General features: G+C 40.8%; 1 protein-coding gene across 4 annotated transcripts in view; it reads left to right on the forward strand.

Moving 5' to 3' along the window:
* frem1a (Fras1 related extracellular matrix 1a) overlaps positions 1 to 18,310 on the forward strand; it is a 400,521-nt gene that overhangs the window by 239,291 nt on the left and 142,920 nt on the right. For all 4 annotated transcript variants that reach the window (XM_060838775.1, XM_060838786.1, XM_060838793.1 and 1 more), the window contains 2 exons: positions 126 to 378; positions 15,394 to 15,588. In XM_060838775.1, the coding sequence (XP_060694758.1) occupies positions 126 to 378; positions 15,394 to 15,588 (448 nt within the window). The remainder of the gene's footprint in view (positions 1 to 125; positions 379 to 15,393; positions 15,589 to 18,310) is intronic.

Below are 18,310 nucleotides of genomic sequence, written 5' to 3' on the forward strand. Positions count from 1 at the left end.
TATTTTTCAGAGTCCTTTTCAACAATATTGGAAAGACAGACTCCCTGGCAACTTTAATTTTGCAGCCTACAACAGATTACTAACTTAATGCCAAATCTTTGCCATGCCCTGTGTTTTTACTCCAGATACTGCCAGTGAATGATGAGCCTCCAATGATGAAGCCTGGCCTGAAGCCCATGATGCATTGTCTTGAAGGGGCAGAAGTCGCTATCACAGCAGAAAATCTGTATGCTACTGACCTGGATAGCGATGATGAGAGGCTGATGTTTATGATTGCAAGGCAACCATTCCATGGAGTGGTACAGAAGGATAGTCAAATTATTGACCACTTTTCTCAGGCAGATATCCTTTCTGGCTCAGTGACATATATTCATACTGGTAAGTAGCTTCTCCTTATATAATTTTGCAATGTTCTTCATACCCATCTAAGATCTTTCAAATTACTTTATAAACCAAAGCCATTTGGCCCTTAGATTAATAAATTCATAGACAGTTTCATAGATTTATATAGTGCAGAAAAGGCCCTTTAGTCCATCAAGTCTGCACAAATATAGCAGCCAGTAAAAGTGTACTAACCCCAATTTCCTGCACTTGTCTGATATCTTTGAATGTCTTATCTCATGTGCTCATCCAAATATATTTAAAGGTTGTAAGGTTCCAGCCTCTGCTCCCTTACCAGGCAGTGCATTCCAGATTCCCCCCAACCTGCTGAGTGAAAAGATTTCCCCCTAAATCCCCTCTAAATCTCCTAGCTCTTAGCCGAAAACAATGTCCTCTTGTGAATGACCTCTCAGCCCAAGGGAAACAACCATGTCCATATCCCTCAACCTTATATATTTTAAACATGTTCTGCTTCAGTTTTTTTTCTGCTCTAAAAGAAAACAATCCAAGATAATCCAGTCTCTACACATAGCTCACCCCAGTTGATATCTTGGTGAACCTCCTCTGCATCCCCTCTAGGGCTATCACATCCTTCCTGTAGTGAGATGGCCAGAACCACACACATTACTCCAATCGTGGCCTGACCAATTATCTGTACAACTCCAACATTACCTTCTTGCTCTTATACTCTGTACCATAGCTGATGAAAGGAAGCATCCCATATGCCTGCTTAACTATCTTATTCACATACTCTGCTGATTTCAGGGATCTGTGAATAATTACCCCAAGATCCCACTGTTGCTCTGAGCTACACAGTGTTCTGCCATTCATTAAACGCTCCCTCATCTTGTTTCTTCTTCCAAAGTGCATCGTCTCGCATTGCCAAGGTCAAATGCCATCTGCTAAGAGAAAGTGAGGACTGCAGATGCTGGAGATTAGAGTCGAGAGTGTGGTGCTGGAAAAGCACAGCACGTCAGGCAGCATCCGAGGAGCAGGAGAATCGATGTTTCGGGCATAAGACCTTCATCAGGAGATGAGCAAATACATAGACAGTTCACAGCAGTTTGTCAGAATAATCATCGGGAAATTATACTAGGGGATTTTAAATTCCTCGGAGTAAATGGAGACAGTCATAGTGTTAAGGGTTTAGAGGGGACACAGTTCTTGAAATGTATGCAGCGAGTGTTTTGTATCATTACATAGAAGGTCCAAAAAAGGATGGCGCAGTGCTGGATCTGGTTCAGAGAAAAGAAGCTGGAAAAGTGTTCAATGTGGCAGTGGGGAAACGTTTGGGCAATAGCAACCAAACATGTTTGGTTCAAATTTGTTCTGGACAAGGAAAAAGATAGATTGCAAAAAATGGTTTTGGATTGTTGGAAGTCAGATTTGCTCCTGATGTCTCTTTGGGGGCTTATAATATACTCCCAGTAAAGTAGGTGCCCCCTTAAAGTTCCTAATTTCTATCTACAAAACTTCATTTGGGGACCCTTCCAAGTTATCATCTCAGCTCTGATGAAGAGTCATCTAGACTTGAAACATTAGCTTGGTCTCTATTCATAGATGTTGTCTGACCCACTATGATCTCCAGCATTGGTTGTTTTCAGTACAGATTCCAGCATCTGCAGTAATTTTCTTCTATCATCTGATCTTATTGCAGTAATTGACTCCTTAATTAATAATGCAACATCACTACCATTTTTACAGCCTCCTCCATCTCACCTAACATCCTATACATCAGAATGTTGAGTTGCCAGTCTAGCCCTTCCCTCAACCATGTTTCCGTGATGGCAGCAATATCATACACCCATGTGGCATCCATGCTACTAACTCATCAGTATTATGTGTACGCACTGTGCATTAAAAACCATCCAGCCTTGCCTTACTCTTTCAACTCAGCACAGCTGAACTGACTGAGACTTGCTTCCTTTGCAGGAGCATGATGTAGCCGTATTATATAAACATTCTGCCGCCGCCTGCCACCCCCAACCCCGGCCAGCCTGACTAATTTAAACTCATCCCAACAGCACTAGCAAACCTACATGCATGAATATTGGTCCCAATATGTTTCAGCAGACTGCCCTGTTTGTACATGTCCCATATTCCCCAAAAATGGTCCAAGTGATCTACGAATCTAAAACTTTCATGCTAGCACCAATTTTGGAGCCACAATTCCTCTGTCCTATTTTTATATTTCTATACTTGCTAGAACGTGGCACTGGGAGTAATCCAGAAATTACAACCATTGGCGTACTGCTTTTTTAATATACCACCTTGGCTCTCGGAATTCTTGATGGAAGACCTCATTGCCCATTTTGTTCATGTCATTGGTACCAACCTCTAACCCATTAGCCTCCTCTTTCAGGATGCCCTGACTGTAGAATCAGGTGGGCAAAACACCACCCTGGAGTCACATCTTCAGCTGCAGAAATACCTATTTGCTCTCCTGACTAAAGATATCACTGTTGCTGTTCCTTTCTTCATCCAACCCCTCCCGACATGCCCACACAACCTCCACACAATCAAACCACTTGTGGTGCCAGAAACTTGGCTCTGACTGCATTCATCTGAGGTACCAGCATCCTAACATCACCTTCTAAAATGGAATACCAGTTAGGCAAGTGGGACTTCAGGGGATTTCTTCATTACCTGCCTGTAATTTTTCAACTGTCTCATGGTCACCCATTCGCTCTTTTCCTCTAGTCCCTCGAGCTGCAATGTGACCATATCCTTAAACATTCTTAATTGTAACTCTAAGGCTCACGGATGTGCCACAATGTTTCCAATCACTGCTCCAGCTTTAAAACAGAGAGCTCCAGCGTCTGCAGCTGCATATGTAGTCATCTGGGAGACTGGCAGCATCCACATGTGACAAGCTACACATTCCACTCAGCTGGCCTCTCCTGATATTTTTTAAACTTACAATTGATACCTTAGACTGGAATTATTAGTTTTATTTTTAATTAAAAATTACACAACACCAGGTTATAGCCCAAAAGGTTATTTGGAAGCACTAGCCTTTGAAGTGCAACTCCTTCATCAGGTACATAGAACATAGCACATAGAACATAGAACATTACAGTGCAGTACAGGCCCATTGGCCCTTGATGTTGCACCACCCTGTGAATCTAATCTGAAGCCCATCTAACCAACACTATTCTATTTTCATCCATATGTTTATCAAATGACCATTTAAATGCCCTTAAAGTTGGCAAGTCCATTACTGTAGCAGGCAGGGTGTTCCATGCTCTTACTACTGTCTGAGTAAAGAAACTACCTCTGACATCAGTCCTGTATCAATTTAAAGCTATGCTCCTTCATGCTAGTCCTCATTGTTTAAGGAAAAAGACTCTCACTATCCACTCTACATAACCCTCCTGATTATCTTATACGTCTCAATTAAGTCACCTATCAACCTCCTTCTGTCAAACGAAAACAGCCTCAAGTCCCTTAGTCTTTCCTCATAAGACCTTCCCTCTATAACATGCAACATCCGAGTAAATCTCCTCTGAACCCTTTCCTAAGCTTCCACATTCTTCATGTAATGAGGTGACCAGAACTATACACAATACTCAAAGTGTGGCCGCATCAGAGTTTTGACAAGCTGCAACATGACCTCATGATTCCGAAACTCAATCCTTCTACTAATAAAAGTTAACACACCATATGCCTTCTTAACAAACTTATCAACTTACAGGGATCTATGTACACGGACACTGAGATCCCTCTGCTCATCTACACTGCCAAGAATCTTACCATCAGCCCAATAGACTGCATTCCTGTTCCTCCATTCAAAGTGAATCACCTCACACTTTTCTGCATTAAAGATTAGATTAGATTACTTACAGTGTGGAAACAAGCCCTTCAGCCCAACAAGTCCATACCGACCCACCGAAGCGCAATCCACCCAGACCCATTCCCCTACACCTAACACTACGGGCAATTTAGCATAGCCAATTCACCTAACCTGCACACTTTTGAACTGTGGGAGGAAACTCACGCAGACACGGGAGAATGTGCAGTCAGTCGCCTGAGGCGGGAATTGAACCTGGGTCTCTGGCGCTGTGAGGCAACAGTGCTAACCACTGTGCCACCGTGTCGCCCAACTCCATTTGTCACCTCTGAGCCCAGCTCTGCAGCTTATCTGTGTCTCTCTGTAACCTGCAACATCCTTCGGCACTATCCAACACTTTACCCACAATCAAAGTAAGGCTCACTGGTCTATAATTAATAGGGTTGTCTCTACTCCACATCTTGAATAAGGGGACAACATTTGCTATCCACCAGTCTTCTGGCACTATTCCTGCAGACAATGACAACATACAGATCAATGCCAAAGGCTCTGCGATCTCCTCCCTCGTTTCCAGAAAATCCTGGGATAAATCCCATTCGATCCAGGGGATTTATCTATTTTCACACTTTCCAGAATGCATAAGCCTCCTCCTTGTGAACCTCAATCCCGTCAAGTCTAGTAGGCCATTGAATCTCAGTATTCTCCTCAACAACATTGCAACTGTGAAGGAGCAGCGCTCTGAAAGCTAGTGCTTCCAAATAAACATGTTGGAGTATAGCCTGGTGTTGTGTGATTTTTAACTTTGTACACCCCAGTCCAACATTGGCTCTTCAATATCATAGTCTTAGACTTTCTACTCAGGTTATGAAAATGTTAACTGTAACAAGATTCCCACTTCTCTATCTCTGTAGGATAAGAAAGGTCTAACAAGAAATTGTCAGTTGATCAGTACTGGGGTGTCACGGTGACTCAGTGGTTAGCATTGCTGCAGCATAGCTCCAGTGATTCCGGTTCAATTCCAGCCTCAGGCAAATGTCTGTGTCGAGTCTGCACATTCTCCATCTTTGTGGGTTTCCACTGGGTGTTGTGGTTTCCTCCCACAGTCTGAAGATGTGCAGTTTAGGTGGTTTGCTCACGTTAAATTGTCCATAGTGTCCAGGGATGTTTGGGTTTGGTCGATTGGCCAGGGTTTCAGGAATAGTGAAGGGGCATGTGCGTGGAATGCTCTTCAGAGGATCTGTGTAGTGTCAATGTGCCAAATGGCCTACTTCCACACTGTAGGGATTCTATGATTCCATCCAGAGCCTTTCTCACCTTTTGAAGTTATGCTGTCAACAGGACCTGCACTGAAGATTCCCACTGAGTTCCTGCGGTAGAGGAACAGCTTATCAGTTACTGTGCCCCTGCCCACCTACCCCTTGTCCTGTAAAGACTAGGCCTGAATCCACAGTGTCAAGATTAGAGTGGTGCTGGAAAAGCACAGCAGATCAGGCAGCATCCGAGGAGCAGGAAAATCGACGTTTTCGGCAAAAGTCCTTCATCAGGCCTGAAATGTCAATTGTCCTGCTCTTTTGATGCTGCCTGACCTGCTGTGCTTTTCCAGCATCACTCTAATCTTATCTCTGATCTCCAACATCTGCAGTCTTCACTTTCACCTGAATCCATACTGTGCTTGATTTATAGGCTTACCAGTTACTGTATTCCTCCCTGCCTCCTGATTGCTGCTTTGATCCAAATTAAGCGTACTGCCGAACAAACTGGCTAAATGTCCTTGTCAAGTCTGTGCCAATATAAGGGCAAAATACTGATGAATGTTAGAAATCTGACTTACCTAATAGTCATTCCTCAATCAAAATCACCCAGAGACTCTATCTGATCTATTTGATTATTATCTTGTCTTTGGGAGCTTGCTGTGCGCCAATTGGCTGCAGTATCTTCACACTTCAGTACCAGTAGTACTTAAAGATATTTACATCTTTTTATTAAATTCCATATCTCACATTACAACAGTGTGATTATCAAGTGTCTCCTCCCTTGAAATGCCTTTGGCAGGATTTACAGAGTTAAATTACATCAAATTGGTACATGGTCCCTTGAGTATAAGAGGTTGCTTATAGAGACAGGTAATATGATCAAGATGTTTACAACATCAAGAAGTTTTTTTTGTGTAAAAGGGGTAAGTATTTCCTCTGGATGAGTACATCCACAATAAAGGTAAGTTTTCCTGAAATTAGAGGCAGGCTATTCATGAATGAAATCAGGAAACTGTTTCACAAAGAGTTGCAGAAATCACAAAGTGGGCGGCATACTGGCACAGTGGTTAGCACTGCCGCCTCACAGCGCCAGAGACCTGGGTTCAATTCCTGCCTCAGGCAACTGTCTGTGTGGAGTTTGCACATTCTCCTTGCATCTGCGTGGGTTTTCTCTGGGTGCTCCGGTTTCCTCCCACAGTCCAAAAATGTGCACGTTAGGTGAATTGGCCATGCTAAATTGCCCATTAGTGTTAGGTGAAGGGGTAAACAGAGGGAAGGGGGTCTGGGTGGGTTGCTCGTTGGAGAGTTGATGCAGACTTGTTGGGCCTGTTTCCACACTGTAAGTAATCTAATCTAAATCTGGAGTTCTCCCCCTACAAAGCTGTGAGGTTTTGAAATGGAGGTGATGATACTTTTTGTTAAGTAAAGCTTTTAAAGGACATGGATTAAAGCAAAATTGAGGTGAGGTGCAGATTATGACGATCAAATCGGATGAATGAACATGCTCTTGCTGATCTACACGTATCCCTCAAGTTCTAACTTCTGAAACAACTAGTGGTTTATGTTTGCCTAGTTTTGATGTTTGTTTCAGTCTAGTGCAGAGGAGCCTCAATTATCCAAAAGACACGGGTGGGGAGTATTTCATTCGGTTAATCAAATTCCGGATAACTGAATACTGGATAACATAGTTTAGCCAAGCATCGGGACCTTGTGATCTTGCCGGATAATCCGATATTCAGATAATCAAATGCCAGTTAATAGAGGTTCCTCTGTATTTGCAAATCCACCATTTGAGGAGCAGGCAATATTCAACTTTAATCAATGTCTTAAGATAGCTATAAGAAGTTGGATAATCACTGACAAGTAAAGGGACCATGGTTGGGGAAACTAGGTAAATGAATCAAGTAAATGTAATACACTGTATCTTGGGTTATTGAAACTGTTTTAACTGCCATCCTAAGGTGAATATTGTGGGTTTTTGTTTTCTTTTAAGAACTGCACAATGATGCAAGCAAAGTTCTATTGAATCGGGGAGTTTTACTAATGCACTTTTGTTGATAAGTTGGGAATTCTGTCGGAGCAGCATTGTTACTGTCTGGAAATAAACTATAATACAGCTAAAAATGGAAATTATTGACATTCTGAAATCAACCACTTTAAGAAGAAAAGGTTTGAACAACAATTTGTTCAATGTCCCTTCAATTGCTGAAATATTGAACTTCTGTTTGCTGTTTCTTGCTATCTTCCCTCCAAGTCCTTTATCACAACATTCTGTAGCTTCTGTTGTAGTTAACTGTCTGTCTTTGGCCAATGACAAAACAATACTGAATGAGGAAATGGCAAAGTAAAAATTGACCAAAACATTCCAACAGTTCCACATTTTATTGGGTTATCCAGTCTCTAGCAGGGAGAGGTGAGAATACTTGAATGGGACTTAGCAACTCTTTATTTGCTGATTAAAATCACCCACGCTTTCAACTCCAAATTACTACCCTTGCAGGAAGAGCTGGCCAGGAACAGGAGTTTAGATTGGATTCCCTACAGTACGGAAACAGGCCATTTAGCCCAACAAGTCCCTACCGATCCTCCGAAGAGTAACCCACCCAGACCCATTCCTCTACCCTACAGTTGTTATAGATCAGGCTAGACCCTTTCAAAACATTTTAAGAAGATATGCCCAGACCCTAAATTTTCTAGTTGTTTTAGGCAAGTGTAAAGTTGATATCCCAGGAGTGATGTATCTGGTCAAACCACTTGGCTTCAAGTAAAAAAAACAATTTGTTTACACACCACCAAACAAAACACAAACAAAAGAAAACAGTGATTTGAAAACCGACTGACTCTATTGCAACTTAGTGATACTATTCCAATTTCCTGTAACATCCCCATAAACACACCCCCTGAGCAACAAAGGTAAATTCAAATCTAGGTTAGAGAGAGAGGATCAGCCAGGAATCATTTGGAATCAGCATGGAACCTGTTTTCACTCTAACTGCTCCTCTGTCCCCAGCTAACCTAAACCAAACTAAAAAGATATCTGAACTGGGAGAACTGGCCACTCCCCTTTCATTCTATAACTGTTTTAAAAATAAAACCTAATAGTCTTTTCCTTGATTGTTGCCTTGGCAGTATCTGTTAGCCATTAGCAAAGACCTCAAATCCCAGAAAAATTGGAACATCTGCCTTTTACAACCACTCTTGAAAAAAAAACAATAACAACATAATCTTGTTGAAGGAGCAGCATCATCAGAGCTCCCTTTCGAGAAAAAGAATCATCAATACCCAAAGATGGCTTCATTTCAAAACCCTGTAATCTTACACTGTTAGTATACTACAACACATGTACGTTACATTGACTATAGCCATGTAAACACATATTACTGCATTCTATTTCAGTCCGCTCATCCCTGCCACCGAACATTTCTCATCCAAGACTCAACACTGTGTCGGTGATCACGTTTTCCTCTCCTGCCACATGTACAATGTATAATTGAATGACTATAATAATATGCTCCATCTAAATAATCTGGAATTTTTGTCCTTAAATTTGTCCCAAAACTTCAATGGGTTATGATCGGTGTATGTGATTGTCTCAGATACATGACTAGTAACATAAATGTGGAAATGTTGTTACGCCAACACCAAGCTCAAAGTCTTCTTCTCCGTTATCCAATATTTCTGCTGATGAATGTTCAATTTTCTGAAGTAATATTGATAAGGCCTTTCTACCTTTTTCTTGTCTTCTTGTAAAAGATAGCACTGACACCCACATCACTTGCATTGATAGCCAACTTGAATGGCATTGCATAATGAGGCATGGCTAATACTGGGGCAGCAGTTAACACAGCTTTCATGCTGTCTAATGCTTTTTGAGAGTCCGCTATCCGCTGAAACTTCTGGTATTCCTTTAGTAACTCAGTGAGTGTAGCAGCCACACTGCTAAAATTTGGTACAAATTTCTGTTAAAACCTACTCAATCCCAGAAATCGTAATACTGATCTTTTTGTCAAAGACATGGCAAACACTCAATAACAAGTGGGACCACTTGTCCGTGTCCAATAACATGGCTCAGGAAGATGACTTGGACTTTGACAAATTCACTCTTAGCCAGGCTTATCATCAAGGTAGATTCCAGCATTTGCAATTTTGTTGTCTCTTTTTATCATCAAGCCAAGTAAAAGTGAGGACTGCAGAGACTGGAGATTTAAGTCAAGAGTGTGATGCTGGTAGAGCACAGCAAGTCAGGCAGCATCTGAGGAGCAGGAGAATCGATGTTTCGAGCAAAGGCCCTCCATCAGGAATGAGGCTGTGAGCTGAGGGGGTGGTGAGCTGAATGGAAGGGGAGGGTGAGGCTAGGGTGAAGGTGGTTGAGAATGCGATAAGTAGATGAAGGTAGGGGTAATAGCGTTTTTAGGCGTAATTAGGCATTTTTCCTCCAGGTGCCAGGTGGTTAGGGAGTTGCGAAGAAGGAGGCCTAGGACCTGTATGTCCTTGGCAGAGTGGGAGGGGGAGTTGAAATATTCTGCCACTGGGTGGTGAAATTGATTGGTACAGGTGTCCTGGAGATTATCTTTGAACAGCACTTCCATTTACTTATCGCACTCTCAGCTACCTTCCATCTAGCCGCACCCCTCCAACCCCCCCTCCCATTTATCTCACCATCCTTTCGGCTCACAGCCTAAATGCAGGACATTTACCCGAAACATCAATTCTCCTGCACCTCCGATACTGCCTGAACTGTTGTGCTTTTCCAGGACAACACTCTCGATTCTTATCATCAAGCCTGCCTCCTGAACTTGATTGAACTATTCTGATAAATGTTGCAAAAGTTCATCCCATGTGTGACTAAAAATCACGAGGCTATCAATATAAACTACACAATTGGGTAATCTGGCAAAGCCGTTATTGGCTAGTCTTTGAAATGTGGTTGATGCATTTTTCAGACCAAATGGTATTGATACAGTCCATTTTGCGGTACAAAAGCCAAAATTGTCTTCACTCTTTTGGACAAATGTATCTGCCAGTATCCTTTGAGTAAGTTCAATGTAGAAATATAAGTAGCTTGTCTCACCTTTTCAAACAATGTTCCAAATGTGGTTTCGGATATGAATAAGATTTTGAGATAACCCATAACTGTTAGGTATCATCTGGTTTTGCACAATTACTATTGGTGAGCACCGAGTCACTCAAACTCCCTTCAATTATTTTGTCTTGGAGCATGTATTTAATCTCCTTTTGAACCTTTCCCAACTTTAGAGGGTTATGCCTATCTTGCTTAATTGGAACAGCATTTCCAATATCTACGTCATGTATAATTACGTTAGTACTACCCACCTTGTTTCCACATATCTCCCCTCGCCATAGCAATAACTCTTTCAGGTCATTTCAATTTTCCTCGGGAAGGTAACTCAATAATTTATCCCAATTTTTGACAACTTCCTCATTGTCCAATTTAATTTAAGTAATATCCAATTCAGAATCCTCTGAACTTTGTTCTTCACTCTGCATGTAACCAGTAACTCTGTCACTTTTTGCTTTCCTTCCCTGTCAAAATACATTTTGAGTACGTTCACATGACACACACTTCCTTGTAAATTCCTTATGAAATAGTTTACCTCACTCGATTTTCTTTTGACTTAATAAGGTTGACTAAACCTTACTTTTAAAGGTTCACCTATTACTGGAAGTAACCCTTACACTTTATCACTGAAAGTAAAATTTTGGGGTTTTTGATTTCATGTCTACTTCAGTTTCATTGTATGATGTGATATTTTCAAATGTTGTCTTGCCAACTCCACTCTATTTATTCTTTCTCTAAAATCTGACACATAGTCCAAATATGTGGTCTCTGAATTCTGACTCACCAGTTTCTTCTTAATTAACTTTAGTGGTTTTCTCACTTCATGGCCAAAAACTAATTCAAGTGGACTGAATTTGGTGGATTCATTTAGTGCATCTCTGATTGCAAGAAGGACAAATGGAATTCCTTTATCCCAATAGTCTTGACTATAAGCCCTTAATATGGTCTTCAACGTCTTATGCAACTTTTCCAGCGCTGCCTACAATTCTGGATGATACACAGTAGATTAGAATTGTTTTATTCCTAAGCTGTCTATAACTTCCTTGAATAATTTTGATGTAAAATTTGACCCGTGATCTGACTGGATCTCTGTGGGTAGTCTGGATCAAATGAAAAATTTGATTTATCTGCAGTCCTTTTAGCTATGATATTGCATAATGGAATATCCTCTGGAAATCTAGTGGACACATGACTTTTGTAAAAGATTCCTCAAATGCCTGCATTTTATTCTGCCTGTGGTTTCCCAGTTACCTGACATGTGTGACATGTCTGGCAAAACTCAACTACATCCTTGTGCAGTCCAGGCCAGTAAAAATGTTTTGTATTTTAGCTGGAGATTTTCTTATCACGAAATGACCTTCTTTTGGTAGTTCATCCACCCACAACACCTCTTTTCTATAACCTACTAGCAATACAACTTGATGAATTTCTGTGCATTTCGCATTGCCTGAATATGTAATCATCTCTATTTCCTCATTAAGACATGATTTTTAAGATAGTAGCACTCAGGGATACATTCAGATTCGTCTTCCATGTATGCCTTTTGATATAATTGCTTCAAATTTTCTTCTTTCTGCTGTAACTCAGTTAATTTCTCTGAGCTAAAGATATCAGCTTTGTCCTCCTTCTGCTCCTGCATTGTCTCAAGCATCTGATCAAACAGTGTCTCTGATTTTTCCACTTCAACTTTCTTATCTGTACTCCTTGATCTCTCCTGTTTCAACTGGTGACTTTGTGACCTTGTTGCCATACAGTCAGAAAAAATTCCAAGATATGCTTCCTGTAATAGTTCAGTTGCCTAATTTTCCACCATCTTTTCAACCACAGCGGGCAGCACTCCTACCTGTAAACCAACTATTTCATTTGAAAGGACAAATTGTATTCCTCAAACTGACAGCTTTTCCAGTACTCCTATCGACACTTTTCCATCTTTCCATCGTTCACTGGACACTCTAACCTCACTATACATAATTGAGCACTTCATGCCTCATTGCGAACTCCACTTACTAGCACTTTTGCAGGCAATACTCTTTTGGAGGTACATTTCTCCTCCTCTTTCAACATCAAAGATTGACACGATCCTGTATCTCTTAGTCTAGATTAGAGTGGTGCTGGAAAAGCACAGCAGGTCTGAGGAGCAGGAAAATCAGCGTTTCGGACAAAAGCCCTTTACCAACTTTACCAACTTTCCTCCTTTACCAACCTCCGACCAATTTGTACATACTGGTGCAGTCTTTTAGCCTCCATTGTGCTTTCCGTTACCACTTCAACAAAATTCACTGGTTAAACCAGTTTTCTTTCACCTGTCTTCCCAATACTTTTCCTAACCCACAAACATTGTGATTTCATGTGGCCTTCATAATTGCAGTAAAGACACTGGAGCTTTTTAAATTTTTTCCCCTTCATGCGTTTCCTTTTTGACCTGTGGTAAATTTTCTTTTTTATCTCCACCAAGATCTACTTTTCCCTTACCATGTGAGATTTCTCTTTTCCCTATTTTCTATCCCTCGTGGATTGAAATTGATATTGGAAGCCAACTTTGACTTATGAACCAACTCATAATCATCAGCCATTTCAGCTGCTAACTTTGCCATTTTAATTCTCTGCTCTTCCACGTGAGTTCTCATTAATCCCGGAAGTGAATTTTTGAACTCGTCCAAAATAATTGTTGCTCTAAGCAGTTTGTTCTAATTTTAATACCCTTATCTACCTATCAAAATTATGTTGTTTGATCCTTTCAAACTAAATATACGTTTGTCAAGGGTCTCTCCTTAGATTCCTGAAACGCTGTCTGTTAGCTTTTGGCACAATGTCATATGCACTTCAAATGGCTTTTTTTCCCTCCTCATATGCCCCAGATACCTCCTCTGATAGTGATGCAAATGCCTCACGAGCTCTACCTAAAAGTTGTGTTTGGATCAGCAAAACCTATGTGGTCACTGTCCACTTTTTGTTTAGCCACCTTCTCAAATGTGATGAAAAAGTTTTCTACATCCTCCTCATCAAATTCAGGCAATGCTTGGATTTACTTAAACAGATTTCCACCAGGCCTTTGGCTATGATTGATTTGCTCATCCTCAATCCTTCCTCACTGAGCTTACCTTCTGCCTTTATCACTATTCTTTTACGTTGACCTTCCTGTCCAAGTGCCAATTTATGAAGTTCAAATTTTCTTTATTCTCTCTCTTTCTCTCTTCTCTCTCTCTTTCATTTCTTCACACTCTCTGGCTTTTTGTATTTGCTCTGCTTTTAATTCAAACAATTTTATTTCTTTTTCTCTTTTTCTTTTGTCTCTTAGTCAAGCTGCTTCATTTTCAATTGAAGTTTAGCCATCTCCAAAACTTCCAAAGTTTCATCTGGTATTTCCAGCAAATTTAAATGCTGAGCTATTGTTGTAATTGTCTTTCCTTTCCTCATAGAAAGAGGCAACTCCAACTCCAGCTTGACTGCCAATTCCAGCGGTTTTGCCTGTTCACTTTTTGTAAAGCCCCCAGATTCACCTCTTCCACCCCGCGAAAACTCTTAGTGTCTTAAAGACCCATTACTACACCAAGCAATGCTTAAACCAACAGAATTCACCACCCAGAACAAAATATACTAACACCTATACCACTCGCTGCCATTGAGTCGAATAACCCTAACCCCAAAGTAGAATTATAGAATAAATCCCACAAAGAGCCCCCAATCTGTTCTGAACCAAGCCAGACCCCTCAAAACATTTTAAGAAGGTAGCCCAGGCCCTATTTTTTCTAATTGTTTTAGGTAGATATCCCAGTGTGATGCATCTGGTCAAACCACTTGGCTTCAATTAAAAAAAAGACTATTTACACACCACTGAATGAAACACAAACAAAAGAAAATAAGATAATTTCAAACACAGGTCCTTATAGGAGAGATGTTAGAGAAAGAGGATCAGCCAGGGATCATTTGATGAAGCATGGAACCTCTTCTCCCTGGATCTGCTCCTCTGGTTTAGTTTTAACTGGGAGCAAATTAGAAAAATCCCCCAACTGGGAGAACTGGCCACACCCCTTTCATTGTATAACTGTTTTTATTTTAAAAAACACCTAAAACTCTTTTCTCTGATTGTTGCCTTGAGCAGTATCTGTCAGCTATTAGCAAAGTCCTCAAATTCCAGATAAATCAGAATGTCAGCCTTTTACAACCCTTCTTGAAAATAAACCAAGGATGATATAACCTTGTTAAAGAAACAGCATCATCACATCATGGGTGATGCCTTCCCTTTTGTCATGTGATTGTTATTTTATGTTGACATCTATGAATTAGGGTTCAGGAGAGATTGGTCACAGAAAAGACAAGATCATGAACAATATTTGCAACACTGTTTTGTGCATATTATGTCTAAGTGCTAATACATTATGTTCAGAAACACTAGGCTCTAATCTTACCATTACATTCTTGAAAGGCAGTTTCATAATTTCTATTGTTAAGCATTGTTGGATTACCATCTGCTTCTCCATGCATATTGCTAATATTCACATGATGAGACCTCAGGCTTCTGCCTAGCTCTCTATATTGTTCTTTCATAACTTTCTGCCACAATGTACTACTTATGCCCAGTGAGGAGCAGCTTTGTGACATGATTGCAAGGTTGCCTCAGGGTCCTAAAGCCCTTTCACAACATCGGTAAGGGGAAATAGGCTGCCAGTGCCTCTTAGTATATTGTTTCCCCAGAACTCTTCAGCAAGTGTGAATTTCTTTTGGAAAGACAAAAGGGGGATGATAAAAAGATTAGGATATTCAGAACAGTCCACTTATGACTTGAAGTGCGATTGTCAAGGTAAGGCTACAGACTAAAAATATAATCCTGATAAATTATTTGATGTGAAAAATAACCCTTTTGCTACTTAAATTTTTCCTCTCCTCAGGTGGTGAGGTGGGATTAACACCCTGTTTTGACACCATTACTTTTGTCATCTCGGATTGGGATGGAGGTACAGTGGAAGGCTGCTGTTCTGAGGAACCATTTTCTCCTTTGTTATCAATACACAACTCTCTCCCTGTGTACGATCTTAACATTACAATAATGCCCATCAACAATCAGCCACCGACTATTATCATTGGTAAGAAAGTCAAGCAAACATTGATTTTTATGTTGACCGACATTAACATGAATACTGCAGAGTTGATGTTTCCAGTGCTGTTAGAAAGATATGGTGAAGTGGGAATGATATTGTCAAGAAGGTAGCATAATGGTTTGGAACAGGAATGAGAGGAAGATTGAATATTTATGTTAATTATTTATTTTTCAGAGTAATTCCAGAGAACATTCCGTTTGTTTAGAGATTGAATTGTCTATTTTTAAGGTGGTGATAGATAAATTCTCCCAGTTCTGAGAAAAGATCACCGGACCTGAAATTTTAATGCTGATTTCTCTTTACAGATGAGCTTTTTGAGAAACTTCGGTTTTTGTTTTTGACTTCTAGCATCTGCAGTTCTTTTGGTTTTTATAGATAGATGACATTTGGGCTGGGGAATCAAGGAGAATCAAAGGTAGAGAGAGGGGAATGTGGAATCCAACCGTAAACAGATCAGCCATAGTTTTGTTCATGAGTGGAACAACCCAAGGAGCTGAATAGGCAACTTTTGTTCTAATTTCATATGTTCCAAAACTACAATGAGCGGAAGGCATATGATGACATGAATTGCAATGGGGCCAAACTGCTACTAGTTCAGAGACAGGTGAGCATAAATACTTTGATTTATTGTAGAGTGAAATACAGAGAGAAGACCAAGAGCTAAACTTTTTCTTTTGGCTAATTGTAAGTTTCATAAAGTTTTGAAAGAGGATTCCTAGTCATGAGGCCCAATGTATTCTCTTGCCACACCTTATCAAATGCTGCCTATCATTTACTACCTACCTTTGGTGCTGCTCTCACCAGGTTCTAGTCCCAACCCGCCATACATCGTTTACAGAACAAATTACATTTCAGCAGATATCAGCCGAAAGACTAGTATCCCTGGTGACAATGCCTTCTTTTAAAAGATGCTATGCACCAGGGCAAGATGGTGTTACCCCACACCACCAATGTAAAGGTGCAGCAGCCACAAAGCCATACTGCTTATGGCATATAGCTAGCATTGCTGACCCTCCCTTGCACGTACAACCCTATTTTCTCAATTTCTTTGCTCTTTAGCGACCAGCCAGTTTACCTGTCCTCAGCTACATCCTGTCTAACCACCCTTCCTAAGACACTACTACTCTGTCCCGAATGCCTAATTTAGACTTCAATCTTGTCATTGTCCATCCAGAGTGCAACACATATTGATCAGCAATTGGACAATTTCAGACATGAGTTTTTATTTACAATCAGTAAAAGTGAACACAAAAAAATGAACAGAGGCTGCAGTTCACTCTACATTACAACCAAATGTCGGCATGATGACTAATGGCTATTTAATATTCTCTAACTGTACCTGCCATCTATTGGAGCTGGGAATCAATCAGGCCTTCTCTCGCTTGTGACACCCAACATAGCTGAGCTCTGTTATGGACAGTTTCTATGAATTTTTAACCTCCCTAGTGCCATCCTTTTCCAAAAAAAGACTCTTGTTCTTTCAGTTCTTCAGGATCTATCACATTGCCAATTATGCAGAACATAACATTATGCTGCACATTTTCTTTGGACTATTCTGGAGGACTCCTCCTGACCAGTCCAAGCAGAATCACATTTCTAATAGCCCCAATGTCTGCTCCATCGTGGCCCTGGTTCCTCGATGTCCACCAATTTGGTGAAATGCAGTGACCAACACATTGCATTGAAAAGAGAGTACCTTCTGAACTCCAAATCTCCTTCCCATCCCAGATCCACATCAATCAGTCAACTTTCCATTGAATTTAGTAGAATCTATACTTATATGATAGATGAAGCAATATTCCCCTTTTCCACAGCAACCTAAAAAGTTTCATAAGCTATGGATTGGTTTTAGCCAACATTCACTTCTTTTAAGTCATTGCTGCAGCTTCTGTTGATGTTCAATTTGTAAGGATCAATAGCACAGTGCAAATTATCTTTGCCCAGCATTTGAACCTGAAGCATGTTCACTTTACAATACTCATGGGGATGCTGAAATAATTGCAAGCTAAATGTAGCTGGAATCTGCAAAATCATGATTCATGTGTTTGTTCCTTCAACGTCCTGGAGTTCAGCACACGTGTGCCATTCATTAAACTGATACTGACTCCACCCAGCCGTTGTTCCAGCCATTTTCCAATTGCAGTTACTGCCTAGTTAATGGCAAGTGATGAGAGGGAACATATATCGTGGTGGATACTGTCATGACTGGGTTTTGCCTGGTTGCCAGTTAACCCCATCCCCAGAGTCACCCTGTTGCCTTTTAGCATGTACTACCCAGACAGCCCATTTCCACCTATTCCCCCCATGTGGAGACTGATCATAGAGTCATGGAGTTTTATAACATGTGAAGGAACCCTTCAGCGCCTCTTGTACTGGTCATCTACTCTAGTCCCATTTTCCAGCACTTGGCCTATAATCTGGCATGCTATGGTGCTTTGAATGATTATTTAAATATTTCCTAAGTGTTGCGATGGTTCCTGTCTTCATTACCCTTTAAGACAGATATCCACCACCTCTGGTGGGGAAAAAAATCTTTCCTCTAATCCCCTCTAAGCCTCCTGCCTTTTCTGTTAAAAAATGCACTCTAGGTCATTGATCCCTCCACTAAGAGGAAAAGAAATCCTTCTCATCTCTCTTCATAGCTGAATTACTCCAGTTCAGGCCGTATCCTGGCGAATCTATCTGCACCTTCTCTTGAGTGCAATCA

This window comes from Hemiscyllium ocellatum, chromosome 2, assembly GCF_020745735.1.
Source record: "Hemiscyllium ocellatum isolate sHemOce1 chromosome 2, sHemOce1.pat.X.cur, whole genome shotgun sequence".
Classification (NCBI taxonomy): Eukaryota; Metazoa; Chordata; class Chondrichthyes; order Orectolobiformes; family Hemiscylliidae; genus Hemiscyllium; species Hemiscyllium ocellatum.